This window comes from Dipodomys merriami, unplaced genomic scaffold (assembly GCF_024711535.1).
Source record: "Dipodomys merriami isolate MVZ:Mamm:240054 unplaced genomic scaffold, mDipMer1.0.p SCAF_25, whole genome shotgun sequence".
Lineage (NCBI taxonomy): Eukaryota > Metazoa > Chordata > Mammalia > Rodentia > Heteromyidae > Dipodomys > Dipodomys merriami.
The window spans coordinates 21,123,271-21,148,170 of record NW_027203937.1 but is presented as its reverse complement, the minus strand read 5'-3'; the positions used below and the strand labels follow the sequence as shown (position 1 = coordinate 21,148,170).

The 24,900-nt window shown below is 38.3% G+C and overlaps 2 protein-coding genes across 2 annotated transcripts; both read left to right on the top strand.

Annotated features, from left to right (window-relative positions):
* The first annotated feature begins 3,573 nt into the window (after positions 1-3,573).
* LOC138836540 (olfactory receptor 2AG1-like) lies at positions 3,574-4,524 on the top strand. The gene has a single exon (XM_070035327.1). The coding sequence runs from the start codon at positions 3,574-3,576 to the stop codon at positions 4,522-4,524; it is 951 nt and encodes a 316-aa protein (XP_069891428.1).
* A 10,015-nt stretch (positions 4,525-14,539) lies between these two features.
* On the top strand, positions 14,540-15,490 carry LOC138836614 (olfactory receptor 2AG1-like). The gene has a single exon (XM_070035386.1). The coding sequence runs from the start codon at positions 14,540-14,542 to the stop codon at positions 15,488-15,490; it is 951 nt and encodes a 316-aa protein (XP_069891487.1).
* Positions 15,491-24,900: the final 9,410 nt, after the last annotated feature.

Below are 24,900 nucleotides of genomic sequence, written 5' to 3'. Positions count from 1 at the left end.
GCTGAGAAATGAAGAGCTGTCTGTAAAAAGAGAAAAAGTGAGTGAAACCCAGGGCGTGAAACCCGGGGGCTGCAGCTGTATCATCATCCTGAGCTCGGCCACGTTTCATCCTCTGGTCTCAGATACAGAGCTAAAGGCACACTTTTGTAAATGTATTACAGGGTAAAGGCAGGAAACAAAAGAGCACCCATTACATCAGGATTACATATTGTCCAAAGGTCAGTTAAGGGAGGCCTGAGGTTACCAAAAGCACACCATCAACACCTCAAGCAGGTAACATCACAGAAAGTAGACAAGGGGATGGATTCAGAGAGTGGGGTACTAACATAGACATGAGACTCTATGTTTCTTAGAATGAAGGACAGGGACCCATGCTAAAGGGCCAGCGGTTGAAAACATTTCTTTGTTCAGGGTCACCCTTAGCCAGATCAGAAGGGACAAAACCATTCATCAAGTAAGAACTAATTTCATAGTGATGTTTGCTCAAATGATAGCCTAGGGCACCAGCCCAGGGAGACTCATTAAAATCCAACTTCCAGAAGTTTTTTTTCTTGGGAGCCCATGGCACAAGGGAGGAGAAGACAGTAAGAACTCCCCCAGGACAAGGGCAGAGTCCCTCCTTCTCTGACACAGTAATAATAAACAATGGAAGGCTTCCTTTGAGTATCCCTGACCATTCTCCTTTCCAAAAGCCCTACTCGGTACCTCTGTCATTAGTGACTGCAGCTGGGAGGGAATATGAAAGTCTGGGCACATGGACTCATCCTCATCCATGAACAGTGAAGAGCTGGGAACAGAGATTGGATGAGGACATTCTGAGAGAATCAACTTTGGGCTTCCCCAGCCACCTGCCTAGATTCTCACATCATTATCTGCATCCATCCCTTTCCTCAGAGAGGACTGGCCATGGTGGACACAGCAGGTGCCTTTGACCTCTGATCTTAGTGGCAGCCATGCCCACCCACACCCTCCCCCTCAGAAGAAGCACCTTCTCTTTCCTCAGCATCTTTAGCCTCTTCACCTCACAAATGACTCCCAGGACACAGGTGTGAGCCGAAGGCTGTATCTTTCCTCTTTAGAGGTAAGGGTTATGTCTTTGATCCTAGAAAGTGTGTGAAGACAGTGAATCTTGGGTAACAGAGCCAAGAATTACTGTCTTACTCCCAGACTGTCTAATTTCTCAGACTTTAGAGTGCACTTGCTCCCATCTGTACTCCGGGTGATTGATTACAGACACATGCACCTGTATTGGTGCAGGCATCTCAGTACTTCATGCAGGAGTGGGCAACTGCAATATTCAGTACTATTGACCAGACCTAAGTTTCTAGAATTCCTGATCATGATTTTTGGGTAAAGTGCTCATTTCATGCTTGGTTCAAAGGGCTCCTGCTTATAAATCCCAGCTTCTCAAAAGGCTGACAAACAGACTAGACAGAAATGTCCACTAGACTGAAACTATACTGTGAAAAGCTGGGCTGAAAGCATGACAGAACAGGTAGAATACCAGCATGAGCAAATGAACCAAGGAAGCCCCAGGGCTCTGAGTTCAAGCCCAACTACCGTGTTGTTTTTTAAGTCTCAATACTTTGGGTGAATCTGCATTTCCCTAGACTCTACTAGTCTGTTAATAACTCCTTGAATAGTACCTCAAAAGAGAACTATCACTTAACCGTATCAGTACATTAGTTTGAGTTTCTCTCTCTTACATAACTACTTGGTGAATATATATCACAAAAGCCAATTAAAAACAGGCATGGTGCTGGATGCTGTTGGCTCAAGCCTGTAATCCTAGCTACTCAAGAGGCTGAGATCTGAGGATCCCAGTTCAAAGCCAGCCCAGGCAGAAGTGTCCATGAGACTCTTATCCCCAATTAACTACCAGAAAACCAGAAATGGAGCTGTGGCTCAAGTGCTAGAGTGCTGGCCTTGAGCTGAAGAGCTCAGGGACAGTGCCCAGGCCCAGAATTCAAGCCCCACAACTGACAAAACAAACAAAACAAAAACAAAAAAAGAAAACCAGGCATGGTGATGCCTGTAGTCCTAGCATTCAAGGGGCTGAGGGAAGAGGATCCATACATCAAGTTTAGCCTGTGTCTACATAGTAATAACCTTTTTAACCCAATCCCAATAAATAGGAAAAATGGAAATCAATTAATCATTTAATATGCTGAGCAATACCAAACCAAAAAGAAAAGTAATTAAAATATACCTTCAAATTTTAGTTTTGTTGTAGAGTGAGCATTTCCATAAATTATACATATCACTCTTTCAGTAACCTCAGCATGTGAGGAAAGCTATCAGTGTGAAGCTCACCCTTCCTGAACTTACTTACACCACACACTTTACAAGAATGAGCTCACCTTCTGCATACCCAGTGTATATTTACAGGCCTCTCTCAGATGATAGAAGCAGAAGATATGGGTGTATATGTATTTACCCTATGTGTATGTATGTATTTGTGTGTGTGTGTGTGTATACTTGTGTCTATATGTGTATACATACAAAAGAAATAATCAATTTAGTGAATATCTTTCACTTCTCTTTCACAGTGCCTCTTAGGTCTTCTAAACATCTAAGAATGCATTTATGAGAGCAGGCTTAGTGGAAGCTTTCACACACACACACACACACACACACACACGCACGCACACTGCATACCCTATATTGTTCCAATTCAAACCCTTCTACCAGTATTATCATTTACATTCAGTGTCATCTGAGCAGCATTCTTCCATATATTGCTAAAATTTAGAGGGAAAATAACCTATAGTTCATGCTTAGAATGTTACTGTTAATCTTAGGTAGTGGGATGGCTTTTACCATTCCCACAATGTTTGTGTTATAACCTGACAGGTTAAATACCTACCCTTCACTACCAGAAGCAGCTAACAGGCCTCCAGAGATCCTATCATTTCCTGTCTTTGCTTCAACTGAATAAATATTTTGACACTACTTTGAAAAGTTAAATATTTTTATATTCTTTCTACTAATTTATTACTTAAAGTAATCTCACCCATCCTTTTGTATTTGCTCAGAATTATGTCTCCTCCAGCAGAACAAATATGCCACCATCAAGAGAGGAGTATTATTGAAGACTACTAGAGATAAAGTGACATAGTCCTAGAGATTGGAGACCGGAAAGCAAAGGCAGACATCAGGTCAAGGAAGAATGGCAAAGAGTTTCTCATGAAAGAAACATTTTAAATAAACTGTACCTCCAAGCAGATTGAAAGGATGGGAAACCCCTAGATTTTACACCAATGCTACGTTTATAAATTGAGGGATGTTTTCTTTCTCTTTAACTAGTATGCCTGTGTGTATTCTACTTGATGCTTTGTATATGATACACTTCATGGCAAACAATAATCAATATGTCTGTACTCTGTTTAACTAAAAAATCATTATAATTCACTGAAAACATTCAGGAAAACAGAAAGCACAAGGGGATCATAGGGGATGAATAGATATTCACAAGATTGCTGTTGGATCCTCTAGTTGGACTAAGTCTATTCAAATATTGACTGAAAACCCTTAGAAAGACTTCCACTAGACATCTGATTCTAGACACACAGAATGGAGGTCTGGAATTCCACTTTGGGAAGTGGATTCATCTTGGAGGGCATTTTGAATGACAGCAGGTTCCCTGAACTGCTCTGTGCCACAATCACAGTGCTGTACGTGCTGGCCCTGACCAGCAATGGGCTGCTGCTCCTGCTCATCACAATGGATGTGAAGCTCCACGTGCCCATGTACCTCCTGCTTAGACAGCTCTCTCTCATTGACCTTCTCCTCACATCAGTTATAGCCCCCAAGGCCATCACAGATTTTCTGCGTGGAGATAACACCATCTCCTTTGGAGGCTGTACCCTTCAGATGTTGCTGGAACTGATGCTGGGTTCGGCTGAGGATATCCTCGTTGCTTTTATGGCTTATGACAGGTATGTAGCCATTTGTCATCCTCTAAACTATACAACTATCATGAATCCAAGAGTCCTTTGGTTCATAGTGATGACAACATGGATTGTGGCATCTCTGAGTGCCATTGTATATACCAGTTACACTATGCACTATCCCTTCTGCAAATCCCGGCTGGTAAAACATCTGTTCTGTGAGATCCCACCTCTGCTGAAGTTGGCCTGTGCAGACACCTCTAGATTTGAGCTCGCAGTTTATTTGATAGGTGTGATGTTCCTGATCGCTCCACTTGCTGCCATTCTGGTCTCCTACATGCTAATCCTCTTCACTGTGCTCCGCATGCCCTCCAAGGAAGGGAGGAAAAAAGCCCTTCTCACCTGCTCCTCCCACCTGACTGTGGTTACGATATACTATGGCCCAGCCTCGTTTATATATGTCCTTCCCATTTCCTTCCATAATCCCAAACAGGACAACATCTTCTCCTTTTTCTACACAGTTGTCACCCCAGCCTTGAATCCCCTTATCTACAGCCTAAGAAATAAGGAGGTCATGGGAGCCTTGAGGAGGGTCCTTGGAAAATACATCCTGCCTTCACACTCCAGCACTTAGAACTTCCCTGTTACTATTCCATCAAATTGGTTGGATTCTGTGCACCATCTATACTATGTGGTAGATAGGTAGGGGATCCATCATTCTATGATAAGTGGACAATACAGCATAGAATTTTGGCTTGAATAATATGATCTTTAAAATATTTTCTAAAAGAATTATAGTTCAGTTAGTTTGGTCGTTTCTAAATTTGTAGCCATTTCTTTTAATTATGTAGTTAGTCATACCTTATTGCTTATTTCAAAGCTGCTAAATACAGCAAAATTTTACTTTAATGTCCATATTGTTAGTCAACTACCTAACTCTTTTATTTTCTCTAATTACTATAGCTATTTACTTGTACAAGTTCCTTAATTATTAATATTCTTTCTTTTTATGAGGAAGCCACATATAATGCAGGAAGCTGCAGCATTTAATTCATGAGATATTTAGCAAAAATTAATATCCTTAAAACAAAATGTTAAACTCCTTTTAACTAAACAGTTTCCATTTTCCTGTAAGTTGTTAACAAATGCACACATGTGCACATGCACACACACACACACACACACACACACACACACGCAACACAAAACACTCACATTCAATGATTCTTGGAGAGAGGTTTTGGGAATCGAATTGAAAAGAAATGAAGTAATGTTATAAATTAAGGCATAAAAAAGGAAATTTTTCGAAGTGGCACTGTAGCTCAAGTGGTAGAGCGCTCGCCTTGAGCTGAAGAGCTGAGGGACAGCGCCCAGGCCCAGAGTTCAAGCCCCACAACCGACAAAAAAAAAAAAAAAAAAAAAAAACAAAAAAAAAAAAAACTTAAAAAAAAAAAAAAAAAAAAAGGAAATTTTTCTATCATGATAAATATAAAGAAAATAAATCAAGATGCATGGTAACCTGCTTAGAGTTGCATGCACATTACTTAGATTGGTAAGTTCATTGACAAGCTAATATTTTAAATGAAGAATTGTAATAAGTCATGCATGTTTGATAAAAGAATTCTGCAGACTTAGGAGAAAAGTTAATTGGTACTAAATAAGAATGATTATGAACTGAGTTCTTAAAATATTTTTATTGTAAAGATGCTGTACAGAGGGGTTACAGTTACATGAGTAAGGCAACGAGTACATTTCTTGTCAATCATTGTTACCCCTTCCCTTATTATTGTCCTACTATCCCTTCCCTCCCCCACCTCTCTCATTCCTTCCCCTGAAAAAAATAGTTTTGCAAATAAAAAAGATTAGGGAGAGGGGACTGGGAAGGTGGCTCAGTGGTACAGCGCTTGCCTTGCATGCATGATGTCCTGGGTTTGATTCCTCAGCACCACATAAGCAAAAAGAAAAAAGCAGAAGTTGCGCTGTGACTCAAGTGGTAGAGTGCTAGCCTTGAGCTGAAAAGCTGAGGGACAGTGCCCAGGCCCAGAGTTCAGGCCCCACAACCAGACCCCCCCCAAAAAAAGATTAGGGAGAAAAATCACAATGTATGTAAATTATTGCATATAAAACTTATGGAATATTCCATCCTATTAGTCAAATTAATAGAGAATAGCAATAGCATGCTTCATTATTCAAATACTTTACTATCTTTTTCTTTTTAAATCCCCATCTTCATGATTTAAATGATACCAAATATTAAAATTATAAAAGAAGTCATTCCTATAATAATGAAACTATCCATCTCTTAAAATGTAAAACAGTGAAGATTTTAATAAGAAAATTATGCATCATGCAAATTAAAATAATAGATTTAAATGATATTCCCAATAAATTAGTAAAGACTGGATTTAAAAGAATATAAATGTTTGTCATTATTAGAAAATAATCAGTTTGTTCTTTAATAGCAAGAATATTCAGTTGATTTAAGCCTTAATTTAGACAATCCTATTCAAAAGATTTTTCTAAGAAACAGCATCAGTCATGAGCTCAACAGTTACTACTGCTGTTTAATATAAACAGATAAAGACATACACATAAAATACTAAATATGTAACACTGATGAAATAGCTAGTTGCATTCAAAACATCCACATGATATAAATTTATAACAGCTTGGCATATTCAGAGCAATACAATCTTTGTAGGTTTCATATTAAGTAATTATTACATGGTTGATTATTAATATCACACTTATTTTTAGGGCTTACGCTTACCAATTAGAATAGGAAATTGATCTCTACATCGATGTCACTTTACTGCTTGTGGGACTACTGACTCCAGTTCAGTAAGTGTAAGTATCACATTCCACATTAGCAAAGTGTGTGTGCTGCATTACATCCTAATTTGAATTCTGCAGTCCAGAAACTGATCCCAGATGCTTCACTATGCTCAGTCTGCCACCACACAATTCAGAGGAAAGCATCACTAAGTACTATAGGTGAGAAACACTGGTTCTGCATGAACATAATGGCACTTATCTAAATATAGATAGAAGTTATCTCATGGTGAGGGGATTTCACATGTTTTTTTCTATATCTAGTGTAGTCAGTGGATTCCTTTGTAGAAAGAAACTTTATTAATATTAGTAGCTACATATAAGCATAAGACTATATGTGCATATATAAATGGTATATCATATTGATTCCTCCATATTTAATTTAAAATATTTAACTGGGATTAAATATACTCATCTCAAATATTTATCTTTTTACTTTATTTTACTTTATTTATCTCAAATATTTATCTTTTTACTTTATTTTATTTATTTATTGTTTTGTGACAGTACTGGGTTTGGAACATAGACTTTGCCACTTTCAATTCATTTTGTAGCCCAATGCTGGAGCTTTCCACTGGAACCACAACTCTACTTCCTCTCGTTGCTTCATGGTACAAGTGTTCAGAATCCTTTCAATCCTCTATCTACTGTCACTCTACTATGGAATAGCACACTAGTCTCCTTGTTTCTATCTAACCCCATCTCAATACAGCTGATCAAGAGATCTCTGTTTTTCCCCTACCCCTCATTTACCAAGGCTCTGAAAACCACTGTTCTATTTTCAACTTCAATAGCATTACTTAAATAAAAATCTTTTAATGTTATAAGTGAAGTAGTTGTAGTTCTAATTTACTTGGAAATTAAAATTTAATTTTAATTTAAAAGCCCAGGAAAATAATGAGCAAAATTCCACAGAGAACAAGACCCTCTTCAGAACAGCACAGCATATTTAAATATTAAATAAATTTGAACAAATTTTTTGTTTTCTTCTCTTTTTAAATTTAAAGTTGTGTATGAATGATACATAAAATATACATTATAAGGGGTATTGTGTTATATTTTGATATATATTCCATTTTTGAATTTTTAATGTTTTTATTGTTATTATAAATGTGATGTACATATAAGCACTTTTTTTTGCCAGTTATGGGGCCTGAACTCTAGGCCTGGGCACTGTCCCCCAGCTCTTCAGCTCAAGGCTAGGGCCCTACCACTTTAGCCACAGCACCACTTCTGGCTTTTTCTGCTTATGTGGTGCTGAGGAATCAAACCCAGGGCCTCATGCATGCAAGGCAAGCACTCTAGCACTGAGCCACCTTCCCAGGCCCGAGCATATTTCTTTTTAGACAAAATCACCCTTTCCCTTACTTTCTCCCAGATTTTCCAATGTGTTTGCATTTTATAATGGTTGAATACAATCCCACACCATGGAAGTACACCCTTTACAGTTGTAGGGATATAACAAGTTTAGGAAAACAAAATAGCAAATTTCTGTTCTGTTTGTTTGGCTTTTATCAAGAAGAGGGAAACACAGGTGTTTACTTCTATTTCCAGTGAGACAAAAATATAATAATAATTGCAGATGAAATGCATGATTAGCTCTTATGGAATCATATTCTTATAATATTTTTATTTTAAACATGATGAAATAATCCCATATTAAATACAAAGCACAAATACACGCAGTGCTAATGACGCTTGTCAGGGCAAACAGGAAGGTTCAAGCTAGGCAAAGGGTAAACATGACACAAATACCTGAAAACTATGATAATAGCTTATTAGACAGAAGTACCTCTGTCAATATGACCCTCTTACAATTTGTGTAAATCTCTGAACCCTAATAATGAAGTTTTGTGAAAATATTGTCACTGGTTCTCAAATTGATTCAATATAGACCAGGAAGTTCAGCAGCCACGTCCAAGTTGGTGATAATCTGTAAAACCTTTCAAGCAATTAGCTATTTGGCAAGATAGAGACTAATTTTGAAAGAGAACAGAAATCCTCCTGGCACTGTTGCCTTACATCCATAATCCCAGATACTCAGGAAGCTGAGATCTGAGATCACCTTTCAGTGCCAGCCTGTGCAAGAAACTCTGTGAGACTCTTATCTCCAATTAACCATCAGCCATCAGTGGGGCCATGGCTCAGGTAGCATAGCTCCAACTTTGAACTAACAAGCTGGGGAACAGTTGGAACTGAGCTCCAACACCAACACCAGTACGATCACACACACACACACACACACACACACACACACACAAGATAGATTAGATAGATAGACAGTAATATTGAATTGTGAAAATTCTAGCCTAAAATATACCCACTGAAGAGGAGATCTAAGAGCAATTCACATATCCAGTCACATTCTTATACAACACTTATCAAAAGATTTTCTCTTCACTGTAGTGGTTGTACCATGATCATTAAGTTTGAGTCAGATCTTGATTTTGAAGTAGAATTAATTTAAAAGCCAGCTGAGATTTACCTGGAGGGTAGAGTGTGCCTAAATATATGTTTTACCAGGATTGTCCTCTAGATACCCACCTGACACTCAAATACCTTTAGTCCTCTAGTGGTGGGTAAAGGATTCACTATTGAGTGATAATTACAAGGGAAAAAAAAGGGATAGTATTGTCAGAGTGGGGAATGTGGAAGGAATGGGCCAGGACATACATGACTGTGGCAAATTCTTAAAACATGCCAACCATAGCCAGATGAGACAGTAGGTCACAAGAGTTTTCTTTCTCCCCTCCGTTCAGATGACCTGTGTTACAGAGAAGACAATTACAGTGTAGATTAGGATGGTAGCACTGAGTGAGATCATATGACCTGGGCTAGAGTAGGAGTTCAGACATGACCCTCACAAGACACTCACCATTATAATAGTCAGAACAAAAGAAAAGATTTACCTTTTCCTTCTTCTACACAAAAATAATTTATAAAATATGGACTCTTTTCACAGTAATATTTGGGAGTATACACATTTTATAACCAGTACGTAAAACTATATCATTAATTATTTAGAATTCGAGGGTAAAAAATAAGAAAACACCAGTAGCTGTTTTCCAACCTTGACTGGTGCGGAGAATGATTGGAGACAGACTGGAGACCGAGAAAAGAAGAGCTGGGTGAGAGAAGAGGAGGTCTTGAAATGAAGCGGTGACAGCTGAACGCTAGAGCTGTGTCAACATCTCCAGTTCTGTCCAGAGCCATCCAAAGCTCACAGAATACAGAGGGTCAGGCATATATGAGAGAGGGTAGAGATGAAAAAAAAGAACTTGAACACCATACAAGCATCTATCTCATGAGTGTTATCTGTTAGCTAAAGGTCAATGAGGAAGACCTGAGGTTAACAAAAGCACACTGTTAAGCTCTCCAGCAGGTGACACGGGGAGGTACCAGGAGAATGGCAGCCCTGACATAGACTTGAATCTCTTGATAACTTGGACAGAAGATGGACAAGGGTGTTACCACCTGGCCAGTTATCAACACCATCTGTTGAATCAGGAACATAGGTAGCTAGCATATGTGGGACACAACAAGTTGTCAGGACTCAGAGTCCAATTAGTGGGTGATATGTGCAGAAATAGCAAGTCATGGGAACAAGCCCTGGAGAATTCGTTAACATCCAGTTTCCAGGAGAAGTATTAATCTGGGAGTCCATGTCACCAGGGAAAATAAGAGTGTGATAAGTCCCCCAGGACAAGGCCAGAATCCCAACTGCCCCAGAGAAGGAACAGTGAAGAGAAACAATGGCAGGGTCCTTTGAGCAACCCTGCCTATTCTTCTTTCTCCAATCATGCAAAGCTCATCATTTATCACAGATTCCACCTTGCAGAACATATAAAAATCTGAGGACAGGAGCTCCAGACCCAGACATACACACTGCACACCTGTGAAAGGAGATTCAATAAGGACATAATGAGCAGTCACATCCTGAATACTCCAGCTGGCTGCCTGCATTCTCAAGTGATTGTCTACACTTGTCCATTTCTTTCCTCAGAGAAGACTGGCGATGGTGGTGACAGGAGGAACCTTTGACCTTTGGCTCTAGTGGTAGCCATGCACATCTACACCCCACCCTCTCAGGAGGTACACCTCCTCTTTCCTCAGCATCCTGAACCACTTCAAGGCCCAATTGAATCCCAAGACTTTGGGTGTGGTCTGGAGTCTTTAACACTCTTTGGAGGTAAGTGTTTTGTCTTTATTTTTTTTCCTATAAAGTATATGAGGTTCTGAATCTAGAGAAACAGGTTCAAAACTTCCTGTTCTGCTCTCAGACTGCCTAGTTTCAGAGGTTCTATGCTTCTTCTGCTCACATTTGTGCTCTAGGCTCTGGATAGAGATGTCTACCTTATTTGTATATATGAAACCATCTGTAATATTCAGTGCTATTGGCCAGACCTAAGTTTCTAGAATTCTTGATGCTGGCTTTATGGTAAATGTTTCAGTACTGATGAGGTTACAGTGGCTCATGACTATAATCCTAGATTCTCAAAATGCCTGATACCTGAAGAATCAGTCTGGGTAGAAAAATCTATGAGAATACATCTCCAATTATCCATCAAAATGAGGACTGGGGACATGCTGAACAGGTAGAACACTAGCATGAGCAAAAGAGCCAAATAACACCAGACCCCTGAGTTCAACACTCCAATACTTTAACAAAAAAACGCACTTAGAACTTATAATTGCATTTTCCTGGACTCCAATAATCTAATATCTATTTCCAAATGAGTACTTCCTCAAAATATCAGTTACATCACTCCCTCTCTCCTACTTATCAACTTAATACCAAAAATATACCCCCCCCAAAAAAAAAAGCCAATAAAAGCAGACACGGTGGGAATAATCTTATACTCCTAGATTTGAGGAAGCTGGGAGAGGAAGATCAATACATCAAGTACAGACTGAGTCTATATATTGATATCCAAATGTTTTTCCTCAACCCAATAAATATAGCCATGTTTATCAATTGAATATTGCAATAGTAATGAGCTACAACTAAAAGTACAAAGGGGAAAAACTGATAAAACTGTACTACCAAATTGTACTTATATTTTAATAACTATTTCCATGAAATATAATGATTTTCTTCCTTTAACCTGAGGACAGCTTTTTTGTGATTTTATTTATTTATTTATATTGTGAAAATACCATGCAGAGGGCTTACAATTGCATGAGCAAAGTAATGAGTACATTTCTTTTTTTATTTTTTTTAATTTTATTTTATATGTGAACATACTGCACAGAGGGGTTACAATTACATGGGCAGGATAATGCATACATTTCTTACCAAGCATTGCAATGTCCTCCTTTGTTTACCCTTCACCTCCCATGAGTACATTTCTTATCAAGCATTGTTGCCTCCTCCATTATTTCCCCTTACCATCTCTTCCCATCTCCCCACCCCCACCTTCCCCTACCCCCATTCCCCCCCCACCAAGTTGTAAAGTTCGTTTTTCAACATAATGTCTTGTACATGTCATTGTTGCAATGGGTCCACCTGTATCCCTATTTAAACAATTTGTTTTTTCCCTTCCCCTCCACAAATTATACCAACATCAAATACAGTGAAAACAGGGGTTATACTTTTGGGGAGGGACATACAAAGCAACAAAGAAATCATCTTATAAATATGTTAGAAACAATTGCATGAAAGAAAATCATTTGAGTCTTTATCCAGCACAACTATGTTTATTGCAGCATAATTTACCATAGCTAAGATATGGAACCAACCCAGATGCCCCTCAGTAGATGAATGGATCAAGAAAATGTGGTATATATACACAATGGAATTCTATGCTTCCATCAGAAAGATGACATTGCCCCATTTGTTAGGAAATGGAAAGACTTGGAAAAAATTATATTAAGTGAAGTAAGCCAGACTCAAAGAAACATAAGTCTCATGGTTTCCCTTATTTGTATATGTCTGAGATAAGCGGAGGACAGCTTTAACTGTGAAGTTCATCCTTCCTGAACTTCCCTACACCACCAGTAGGTTATCAGCAGGGTTCTTCCTCTGTAAACAGAGCATATATTCACTGCCCCTTTTACTGAAGATAAAAACGTGGTACAGGTTCCATATCTTAGCTATGGTGAAGAATAAACATAGTTGTGCTGGTAGCTTTAATATAGGCTTGTTTATGATCATTTGGGTAAATGGCCAGAAGTGGGATTGCTGGGTCATAAGGGAACTCAATGTGAGGTCTTTTGAGGAGCCTCTATACTACTTAACCAACCCTCAAGAAAATCAATGGAATTCTATGCCTCCATCAGAAAGAATGGCACTGCCCCACTTTTTAGGAAATGGAAAGACTTAGAAAAAATCATATTAAGTGAAGTAAGCCAGATCCGGAGAAATATAGGTCCCATGGTTTCCCTTATTTGCAATAATTAGTATATGTCTAGGATAATCTTATCTGATGAGCAGAAAGTTCAAGTGCTATGTACATATGACCATATAAGATAATGCTAAATGAAATGAACCTCAAGATATGGAAACAAGAGATTTTTCTTTGTCATTGCTGTTTTTAATTTATTATGTAATTTTTTTGTTTCTTTTGTATATTCTTCCCCCTGTGGTATATCCCCTGTTGTCACAGTATTTGATTTTGGTACTCCTCATCTTGCATATACATTTATCTAATTTGGGGAGGGAAAGGGGAATGACAAAATGCTGAAACAAGGACACAGGATGACCCATTGCAACAATGATACCCACAAGACACTTTGTTGGAAATGAACTTTACAACTTCTGAGGGGTGGGGAGGAGTGGGAGAGGATGGGGTGGGGAGAGGGATAATAGGAGAAAACCAAAGGAAGAGGTAAAACGTTAGATAAGAAACACCACATATTGTAGGTCCCTTCCATTTCAGCTCCATACACAGTAGTATCATTTATATTCAGTGTTATCATCTTTCCTCACATTGCTAAGATCTGTGATGGCAAACAATATGTTTCATGCTTAGAATTCATGCTGTGAATCTTAGGTAGTGGGATGTCTTTTGCCTTTCTTACATAGACCATATTATGTACCTGATACCCGAAATACATACTTTTTACTTCCAGAACCTGCTAACATGCCCTCAGAAATCCCATCCAGATTACTGTCCTTGCTTCTATTGAGTAAATTTTTACGACTATCTTCAAAAGTTAAATAACTTTGAACACCGTCTACCAAGTTATTACTAAAACCTATATCACCCAATCATTCAAATTAAAAGAATTGCTTTTCTTCCAGAAGACCAACAGTACAACCACCAAGAAGAGGAAGATATTTGAAGACTATAGAAGTTCAAGTGACAAAGACCCAGAAATTTCTGGAGGAAGTTCACATTTTTGAGACAAGAAAGTAAAGGCATATATCAGAGCAAGAAAGAACATAGCAAAAAATCAATCATGTAGCAAACTTAATACTGAATTATAAACACAAGTAGCTTTTAAGCATGAAAGCAGTAGATTAAAATTTTTTACCACTGTGAAGTTGTTTTTAGTTATAAACTAAAGGATGTTTTTCTTTCCCTATTAAAATACTTGCAAAGGTACATTTTATTGGAATATTAATATAAAGGCAATCTTGATGTTGAGTAATATTCTACATGTCTGTAACCCATTTAACAGAAAGACCATCATAATTCACTAAAAAATATTGAGAAAATCAGAAAGCACAGAATAATATAGAGAATGAACAGATATTTCACAGGATTTCTGTTGGCTGCTTCAGATGGACTGAGTCTATTTAAATGTTGACTGAAATCCCTTAGAAAGACTTCCACTAGCTATCTGACTCCAAGCAATTAAAGGAATCACACAGAATGGAGGTCTGGAACTCCACCTTGGGAAGCAGCTTTATCTTGGTGGGCATCCTGAATGACAGTGGATTTCCTGAACTGCTCTGTGCCGTGATCACAGTCCTGTACACACTGTCTCTGACCAGCAATGGGCTGCTGCTCCTGCTCATCACAATGGATGTGAAGCTCCACGTGCCCATGTACCTCCTGCTTAGACAGCTCTCTCTCATTGACCTTCTCCTCACATCAAGTATCACCCCCAAGGCCATCACAGATTTTCTGAGTGGAGATAACACCATCTCCTTTGGAGGCTGTGCCCTGCAGATGTTCCTTGAACTGATTCTGGGTGCAGCAGAGGACCTGCTTCTAGCTTTTATGGCCTATGACAGGTATGTGGCCATTTGTCATCCTCTAAACTACACAACTTTCATGAGTCCAAAAGTCCTTTGGCTCATGGTAACCACATCATGGATCCTGGCATCCCTGAGTGCCATCGTATATACCAGTTACACTATGCACTATCCCTTCTGCAAATCCCGGCTGGTAAAACATCTGTTCTGTGAGATCCCACCTCTGCTGAAGTTGGCCTGTGCAGACACCTCTAGATATGAGCTCTTGTTGTATGTGGGTGGTGTGATGTTCCTGATCCCCCCACTTGCTGCCATTCTGGTCTCCTACACACTGATTCTCTTCACTGTGCTCCGCATGCCCTCAAATGAGGGGAGGAAGAAAGCCCTTGTCACCTGCTCCTCCCACCTGGCTGTGGTTGGGATGTATTATGGCCCAGCCTCATTTATATATGTCCTGCCCATTTCCTTTCACAGTCCCAAACAGGACAACATCCTCTCTGTATTCTACACTATTGTCACCCCAGCCCTGAACCCCCTCATCTACAGCCTGAGAAACAAAGAGGTGATGAGAGCCTTGAGGAGAGTCTTTGGGAAATACATTCTGTCTTCCGTCCCCAGGGATTAGAACTGGCTTTTACTCTACCTTTTCCTTGACAAAATGCTACACTAATCTCTCCTTTAATAATAGACTGTTTTGTGAATATTGCAGAAGCTTTTTAATGAAGAAAATTGACTAGACCCCCCCATACACAATGGACTTTTACTCGTTTATCAGAAACAATAAAAATGTTATTTGTAGAGAAATCAATGGTCCTGGAATAAATTATGTAAGGCAAATGAATCAGACTCTGAAACACAAAGGGCTCATATTTTCTCTCATGGGGAAGTTAAAAATAAATTATAACCATTTATGAACATATACATGGTCATGTGTAGATATGCACAAACATATTGTCTAAAGTATAGTGTATGAGATTTGCAATAGTCTACCCCTTCAAACATCGAATTCATAGACAACAAGTGAATACCAGCAAGCTGAAGTATATGCTGTTGGGTAGTGGCAGTGAAATGGAGGGGAAAAGGGAATATTAATAATTTCAGTGTACACATGTGGAAATGGAAATGGGGTAACTTGAGGGAATTAGTAAAGTTGAAAGAGATGGGGAGAAAGATGGGAGTGGTAATAGTAATCAAGAGGCATTATACTCATAAATTGAAATGTTGAATTGGAAATCCACTGTACATCTACTCTACAGTCTCTTGGCATATATCAGCTGGGTTTTGAACTCCCTCATTTTTAAGGACCAGGAGTACAAATGTTTGGATGTCTCAGGTTCGCTCTGTTTATTACCAAGTGGACAATGGATTGATTTTCATTTAGATTTTGCATAGCAGGGACACATAGTTATCCTTTGGTACTAAGTAAACACCAGTAGCATCCAATATTAAAGACTGCTCCCTTTATATTGGATTTTACCTATCCTAAAAAAGAAGGACCAACCAAAAGTATGTTGGGTTTCTATATTATTGAGAAAAAGTTATTAGTGGGGAAGAATAATAGAGTCATGATAGAAAAGGAAGAGTGAGAAAAACAGGAACACACAATTTACCCTGAATGTGTTTTATTTTATCACATTACTAATGGACATGAGAGACTGAAAACAAACAGTGAGAGCCTAGTGAGTTCAGAAGCCTCCACACTATGGTGTCTCATATAGGAATCCTTGACAACAGTGCTTGAAGAAAACACAGAAATTCTGTCCTTCATTTAATCATCTTAAATTGTTCCACCTCTAAAACTAACCTCTAAGAGCTAAAGCTCATCAAACCAAGTGCCTTTTAAAAACTGATGAAATCAATTGTGTACTGGTGGCTCATATTTATAATCCTAGCTACTGAGGAGGTTGAGATGTAAGGCTAGAAGATTGAAGCCAGTCTAGGCTGATAAGTCCATGCAACTTTTATCTCCAATAAGCTACTAAGAAAGACAGAAGGGAATCTGTAGCATGAGTGGTAGAGCACTAGCCTTAGGCCAAAAGAAGCTCAGGGACTGCACTCAGACCCTGAATTCAAACTCCAGGACAAGGACAAATAACAAAAGAAAGAAAACTGGATAAAATTCGACTGCCTAGAAAAAAGCAAAAATTGTTTCAAAACTTTACCCTTTATATTTGTTACACTTTGCTAAATTGTTGCTTGAGCGATAATTTAACTCACTTTCCTGTTTAATCATTGGTTGCTCTTCTTTCCTTACTGTCATGTAATTGTGTAGAGTATTGATAGTGGAAAAGCACCTGAGTCCCTAGGTTTGAATCCTTGCCCATTCTTTGTCATCTGTGCTCCTTGCATACTGTTTTCCTTTTTTTTCTTTTTTGTCAGATGTAAGGCTTGAACTCTGGGCCTGGTCACTGTCCCTCAGCTCTTCAGCTCAAGGCTAGCACTCTACCACTTGAGTCACAGTGCCACTTCTGGTTTTCTAGTGGTTTATTGGAGATAAGGGTCTAATGGACTTTCTTGCCCGGGCTGGCTTTGAACAATAATCCTCAGATCTCAGCCTCCTGAGTAGCTAGAATTATAGATGTGAGCCACTGGCATACAGCTGTTTTCCTTTTTTTTTTTTTTATTGTGAAAATACTGTAGAGGGGTTACAATTACATGGGCAAGATAATGAGTACATTTTTTATCAAGCATTGTGGCCTCCTCCTTTGTTTCCCCTTCCCATTCCTTCCCTTCCTCCCTTCCTCTCCCTCCACCCCCGCCCCCCGCCAAAGTTGTAAAGTTTGTTTTTTGACATAACGTCTTGTACATCTCATTGTTGTAATGGGTCCACCTGTATTCCTATTTAAAAAATTTGTTTTTTTCCTTCCCCTCCACAAATTATACCAACATTAAATATAATGAATGCAGGGGTTATACCGTGGGGGAGGGACATACAAAGCAACAAAGAAATAATCTTATAAATATGTTAGAAACAATTGCAAGAAAGAAAAACATTTGAATCCTTATCTTGGGGTTCATTTCACATAACATCAATTTGTCTGACAGTTTCTGTTTGTCTCAGACATATACTAGTTATTGCAAATAAGGGAAACATTTGGGCCTCGCTTACTTCACTTAATTTTCTCATCTGTTAGAAGTATTAAAAAATGGAAGCCTTATCTCATGACTCTTAGCACAAGATAACAAATGTCATTCATTTAGACCAAGATTGGTGAATGATGCTACACATATTTGTCTTTTATATTTATGAAGAGAAAAGTGTCTTCAAAATCCTAATATGATTTGTTCTTTTTAGAAAGCAACACATGTTCATAAGAATACATAGATACATGGATAGACAGATAGATAGATAGATAGATATAGGCACAGTGTTCATTAAGATGTTTTGATGTGTGTGTAAATTATAGCATTAATAATTAAAGCTTGTTGTTATGTGCATGAATTTGCATCCTATTGTTAAGAACAAATAAAATTTTCTTCAGCAATTTTAAAATATGCAATGTATTGCTTTTATAATTAATATCAGGACCACGATACACAAAGAACACATGTACATAAAAGCAATTTTCTTGTAAATATTTCACACTTACATTTAATTTCTTCACTTTTTAAATTGCTATTTCTTCTCAGCCAAAGTGACCAAAATCTCTTATTTGTCCATTAAAATCATGTTAAAAAGGAAATCAAAGCAAAGTAACTGGGCAACAATGGGTCGAGAATTAAATAGCATTAAAGGAAAAGAAATATAAAAGAAAGAAAAGGATTAAGAGAAACTAAGCTAGAGCAAACATGAAAACAGGGATAAAGGAAAGAAAGGAGAGATGAAGGGAAAGCAATATGAGAAGCTAAACAGTAGCTACTTTTTCAATTCCATAAAATCTAAAAGGAAATTAATGCAAGTAAGTTTGCATACCTATAGCAAAAAGCCAACAACTATACAAAAAAAACTACTACAATAGTAGTAGGGCATTAGACAAGACTATTACTATCAATATGATCTTTTCACAATTTACACAAATCTCCATAGATACCTGAGACTTGGTGAAGGCCTCCAGTTCAAACTACTGCCTCTGCTTCTCAAATGGTTTCAATATACAAAGTAGAAAGCTCAGAGGCCATAATGAAGTTGGGGATACCTTCAGAGCCCTTTAAGTAGCTTCATGGCATAATGAAGACTAATATTTAAAGAGAGAATATCAATGATAAATAGTGAAAGTTGCATCCTTTAAAATGCCTCCTGAGGCGGTTTAAAGAGTATCTCACATGTCCAATCACATTGCTATATTATTCTGTCAAAATTCACATTCTTCACTACAGTTGTTGTACCATGATTATTATTTGAGTTATATATGACTTTAAGGAAGAATTAATTCTAGAAGCCAGCTAAGCTCTACTTACAGGGTATGGTGTTCCAGAAATATTTTTTTAATGATGAGAATACACAAGGTCCCCAAAACATTGTTCATCAACTGTAGATAGGTCTTTAGTACTGGAAACATATGGAGAAGGATAATATGAGAATGTTGTCTGACCATGGAATGTCAAGTCATACATAACCAATGTGGCATTCCCATAACACAGCATAACCACAGACAGGTGGGAGAAACACCTTTCTGTCTTCTGTCATTTTATGGCAAATGAAGCACAGAGAAGAGAATTAGTGTGTAGGAGATCAGATGGTATCAAGGGGAAAATTACAGGATCTGAGCTAGGGTAAAGTTTCAGACATGCACCTTACAATATACTTATCAATTGAATAATTAAAAGTTTTTATATTCAAAAAGTATCAAAACATTATTTCTGTTGTGTATGTGCAATGTTTTAGGGAATATGTACATTTTATAATCAATATGTGAAAGGTATTTTTTTATTTGCTGCAAGTTGAGAGTGCAGAGATATGAAAACTCCAGCAGGTCTTCAGCAGTCTTGACTGGTGGCAGGAGTGACTGAAGGGAGAACAAAGACTAGGAGAGCTGAAGAGCTGACTGAGAGGGGACAAAGGCCTGAGCTGGAGTTGTAACAGTGAGGGATGGAGCTGTGTCATCATCTTGAGATCTGTGTGGATCTGTCCTCTGAATACAGATAGAGAGGCAAAGTCACACTAGTATCATGAATGACAAAGGACAGACAAGAGAAAAACAACTAGGAAAGCATAGAGCCCTGTATTAAATTAGTGTTGAATGCTATCTAAAGGTCAGTGATGGAAGACTTGGCTCTTTTATAACTTGGGCTGAGGCTGGCCATGCCTCTTGCTGCTGGACCAGTTACTGAAACCAGCCATTGAATCAGGGTCTTCAATGGCCAGATCATGTGGAACAAAACAACTGTGCAGGACTGGGAGTCATTTTAGTGGGCAATGTTCAAAAAAATGGCAGGCAGAGGAGCAAGCCCAAGAGGATACATTAAAATCCACTTTCCAGGAGAAATATTTTCTTAGGAACCATATCACCGGGAAGGATGAGACTGTGAGAAGGCTCCTGGGACAAGGCCAGAAACCCAACTGCCCCAGAGACAGTGGGTGTGACTCCTTGGAGCCCTGCCCATGTAGGTCTCCTAAATTCTCTGCCAGGCACATCTTCTATCAGAGACGCCAGCTAAGAATACATAGCGTTCAGACCCAGCCAGAGGCCCTGCAGCACTATGAGAAACTTTCTCTCCTGGAGATTGAATTGAGGGAAACAGGCCTTCCTTTCCCAGCATCCTGCCTGGAATCGAAGGTAATTAACTTTAACACCCATCACTTTCCACAGAGAGGACTGGCCATGGTGACCCCAGGAAACTTTGACTCTTGAATCTGCTGACTGCTATGAGCAACTTCACTTACATTCTCAGAAGAAGTACCTCCTCTTTCCTCAGCATCTTGAGCCCCTTTTGACTCTAATTATTCCAGGACACTGGCTGTATCTTTCTTTTTTAGAGATAAGGGTTCTATCTTTGTTTCTAGAAACTGGGGAGAGGCTGTGAAGCTTGAATAACAAGACCAAGATGTACTGTTACACTGCCTAATTCTAGTTTCTCATAGTTCATTCCTAGCTCAGTCCCAACTGTAATCTAGGCACTTTGACAGATACCCTTTTCATACATGAAGGAACATACTGAATATTCAGTACTACTGGCCAGGCTCATGTTTTTAGATTTTCTGATACTTTCTGTTATAAGTCTTAGTACTGGCTGAGTTCCAGTGGCTCGTGCCTGCAACCCAAACTTCTCAGGAGACTAAAACTTGGAATCTCCTGATTCAATGTCAGCAAGGGTAAAAAAAGTTCATGAGATTCATCTATTTACATAATTCAGGAAAATAAAAAGTAGAGGCATTGATGATCTGATTGCATACTAGACAGAGGAAGAAAGCCAAGCAAGTAGCTAGGCCCTCTATTCACACCCTGATACTGGTTAAAAAAAACTCAGTCCTTCTATTACATTTATTTCCTGGACTCCAATGGTATGATGTGAGGCCCCCAGAAAATGGTACTTTGAAAGAGGGCTATCAAATAACAGCATATTGATTCAAGTTTCTCTCTTCCACATACTTGCTCAATGAGAAAAACTATATCAGAAAAGCTAATTAAAATTGTGCATGAGCTTTTGAATTTGTAATTCTAATACCTGGGGACTGAAGTAGTAGGATCCATAGATCAAGACTAGCCTGGGTCTACATAATGAAATAATTTTACTTCTCTTTCATAATACTGTTTAAGCCTTTGAAACAAGAAGGATATGTTGATGTTTACACAGACTCTATATCCTCTGCAATTAAAACCCTTCCAACAATACTATTAGTTAGATTCAGTGTATTCAGATTGAATACTTCCTCATATCACCAAGATTGCTGAGGTATGAAAGGAAGAATCAATGTTTCTTGTTAAGAGTGTTGCTGTGAAGCTCAGATAGTGGGATGGCTTTTACCTTCCTACATTGTCTTTATTATACACCTGGCACCTTAAGTACATACCCTTCACTAACAGAAACTACTACTATGCCTCCAGAAACCACATCCAGTTACTTGTCTTTGCTTTCCTCTGAGTAAATAATATATTACTAACTAAAAAAGGTAAGCAACTTTGGTGCAGTTCTTCTCAATTCACTTGTAAGATGTATTAGCCTATAATTCATTTTAGCCCAGATTTGGTTTTCCTCCAGAAAACTAAAAGTACAACCATCCAGGAGAGGAATATACTTGAAAGAATCCTAAAATCAAGTTGTTTGGAGGTTCCTGTGTGGGGGAAGCTAACAACTTTGAGGGGAAAAAAAGAAGAGGCTGAGATCAGGTTAAGAAAGAACAGGAGAAAATTAATTTATGAGCAAACTTTAATAATGAATTGTAACCTTAAGTAGATTTTAAGTATGAAAACAGCTGGTTTTTCTACCAATCCCAAGTTTTATTCATTATGAGTTAAAGGGTTTTTTCCCTCAGTGAAAGTATTTGTCCAGGTATACTCTATTTGATAATTCATATATAGGGTAAACTTAATGGTTAGTAATGCTCATCATATCTGTAATCCATTTAACTGAAAGATCATTGAAATTTACTGAAAACACTGAGAAAAACAGAAAGCACAGAGAGAACATAAAGAATTAAAAGGTATTAATGGAATTTCTTTTGGCTACCTACCCGTTTGGACTGAGTCCATCCAATATTGACTGAAGTCCCATGGAAAGGTTTCCACTAGACATCTGATTCTAGGCAATTAAAGAGAGCACAGAGAATGGAGGTCTGGGACTCCACTTTGAGAAGCAGTATCATCTTCATGGCATTCTGAATGACAGCAGATTTCCTGATCTACACTGAGCCACAATGACAGTCCTGTACACGCTGTCTCTGACCAGCAATGGGTTGCTGCTCCTGCTCATCACAATGGATGTGAAACTCCACATGCCAATCTACCTCCTGTTTAGACAGCTCTCTCTCATTGACCTTCTCCTCACATCAATAATAGCCCCCAAGGCCATTCACAGATTTCCTGCATGGAGATAATGCCATCTCCTTTGGAGGCTGTGCCCTTCAGATGTTGCTGGAACTGATGCTGGGTGCAGCAGAGGACCTGCTTCACCTTTTATGGCCTATGACAGGTATGTGGCCATTTGTCATTCTCTAAATTATACAAGCTTCATGAGTCCTGGTCTTTTCTTGGGAGGGAAGCCTCTTATTGCTGTTTCTATTTCAATGCTTGATATGAGTCTGTTAAGTTGGTTTAAATCATCTTGGTTTAGTTTGGGCATGCCAATATTTGCTAGAAATGCATCCATATATTTCAGATTCTCAAACTTACTAGCATAAAGTTTTGAGAAGTATCCCTTTATTATATTCTGAATTTTGGTTGTGTCTGTAGTGATGTTTCAATTCTCATCTCTGAGTTTGTTTATTTGGGTGTGTTTTCTTTATTTTCTAATAAGGTTTGCTAAGAACCTGTCAATTTTATTAAGTTTTTCAAAGAATCACCTCTTTGTTTTGTTGATTCTTTCTATAGTGTTTTTTACTCTAATTCATTTAATTCTGATTTAATTGTAATTATTTGTTTTTGTGTACTGCATTGGGTGTAGCTTGTTGCTCTTTTTCAAGGAGCTTTAGATGCCTCATTAAATTTTTGGTTTCAGATCTGTGCAATTTGTTAATGTAGTAACTCAGACCTATAAACTTGCCTCTGAGTATTGCCTTTGCTGTGTCCCAGAGAAGTTGATTCCTCCCTGGAGGAATCCAGGGAGGCCACAAAGGGAATGCTGAACGAAACCCAACAGAAGGAAAGGGAGTCCAATGAAACCATAACCAATCAACTAAGGGATTGAAGAATGAACACTGAAAACCAGATTAAGGAGGTAAAGCAGTGCATACAAGATCTAAAACAAAGAATTTGAAAGCTTTTAAATCTGACCAATTAGAAGGAAAAGAAATTTTAAAAAAAAGTAGAAAGTCTTGACAGTAGGTTAGACCATGAAGAAGACCGAATCTCTGGGATTGAAGACAGTCTAGATATTATAGAGAAAGAACAGACAACTATTCAGGACAAATCCAAGAAATATGATAGATCTATTCAACATCTAGAAGACATCATCAGATGGCCTAATTGTGTAGAGGTACAACTAGAGACAGAAGTTAAAAGTCTAGGAATTTTATTTAACAGGATCCTTACAGAGAACTTCCCAAATATGCAAAAAGATAGGGCCATTCAAATACAGGAAGCCTTTAGAACTCCAAATAGACCTGACCAGAACAGGACATCCCACCATCACATTATAATCCACACAGGATCAATTCAGACCAATGAAAGGATCCTTAAGAAAGCTGTCAGGGAGAAAAGATCAATTAACTATAAAGGGAAATCAATAAAAATAACTTCAGATTTCTAAACAGAGACAATTAAAGCAAGAAGAGCCTGGAATGATGTATGACACACCCTAAAGTCAAACAACTATCAACCAAGAATACTGTACCCAGCAAAACTCTCCTTCAGAATGAAAGGTCAAATAAAAACCTTCCACAGCAAAGAAAAATTGAAACAATATATCTCCACCAAACCATCCCTACAGAAGATACTTAAAGTTGTCCTACACATAGAAAACCAACAACAGCACAATAAAGGCCAAGACACAGCCCCCAAACAGAGAATCCAAGAAGCATAGGAAGAACCCAGTTGGCACAGCCCCCGAGAAGGTGGATAGCATGGCAGGTACCATCAAACACTTCTCAGTCCTTACTATCAATATTAATGGATTTAACTCTCCAATTAAGCAACACAGATTGTCTAGTTGGATCAAAAAGCAAGATCCTTCAACATGCTGCTTTTAAGAGACACACCTTGTTCACAAAAACAAACGTATTCTGAAAGTGAAAGGCTGGAATAAAATCTACCAAGCAAAGAACCCCCATAAACAGGTGAGAGTTCCAATCTTAACATCAGATAAAATGGACTTCAAATTAAAATTAGTGAGAAGAGATAAAGAAGGTCATTACATACTAATTAAGGGATCTCTCCTTCAGGAGGATATTACAATTATAAATATCTATTCACCAAATAAAGGAGTACCCAAATTTATCCA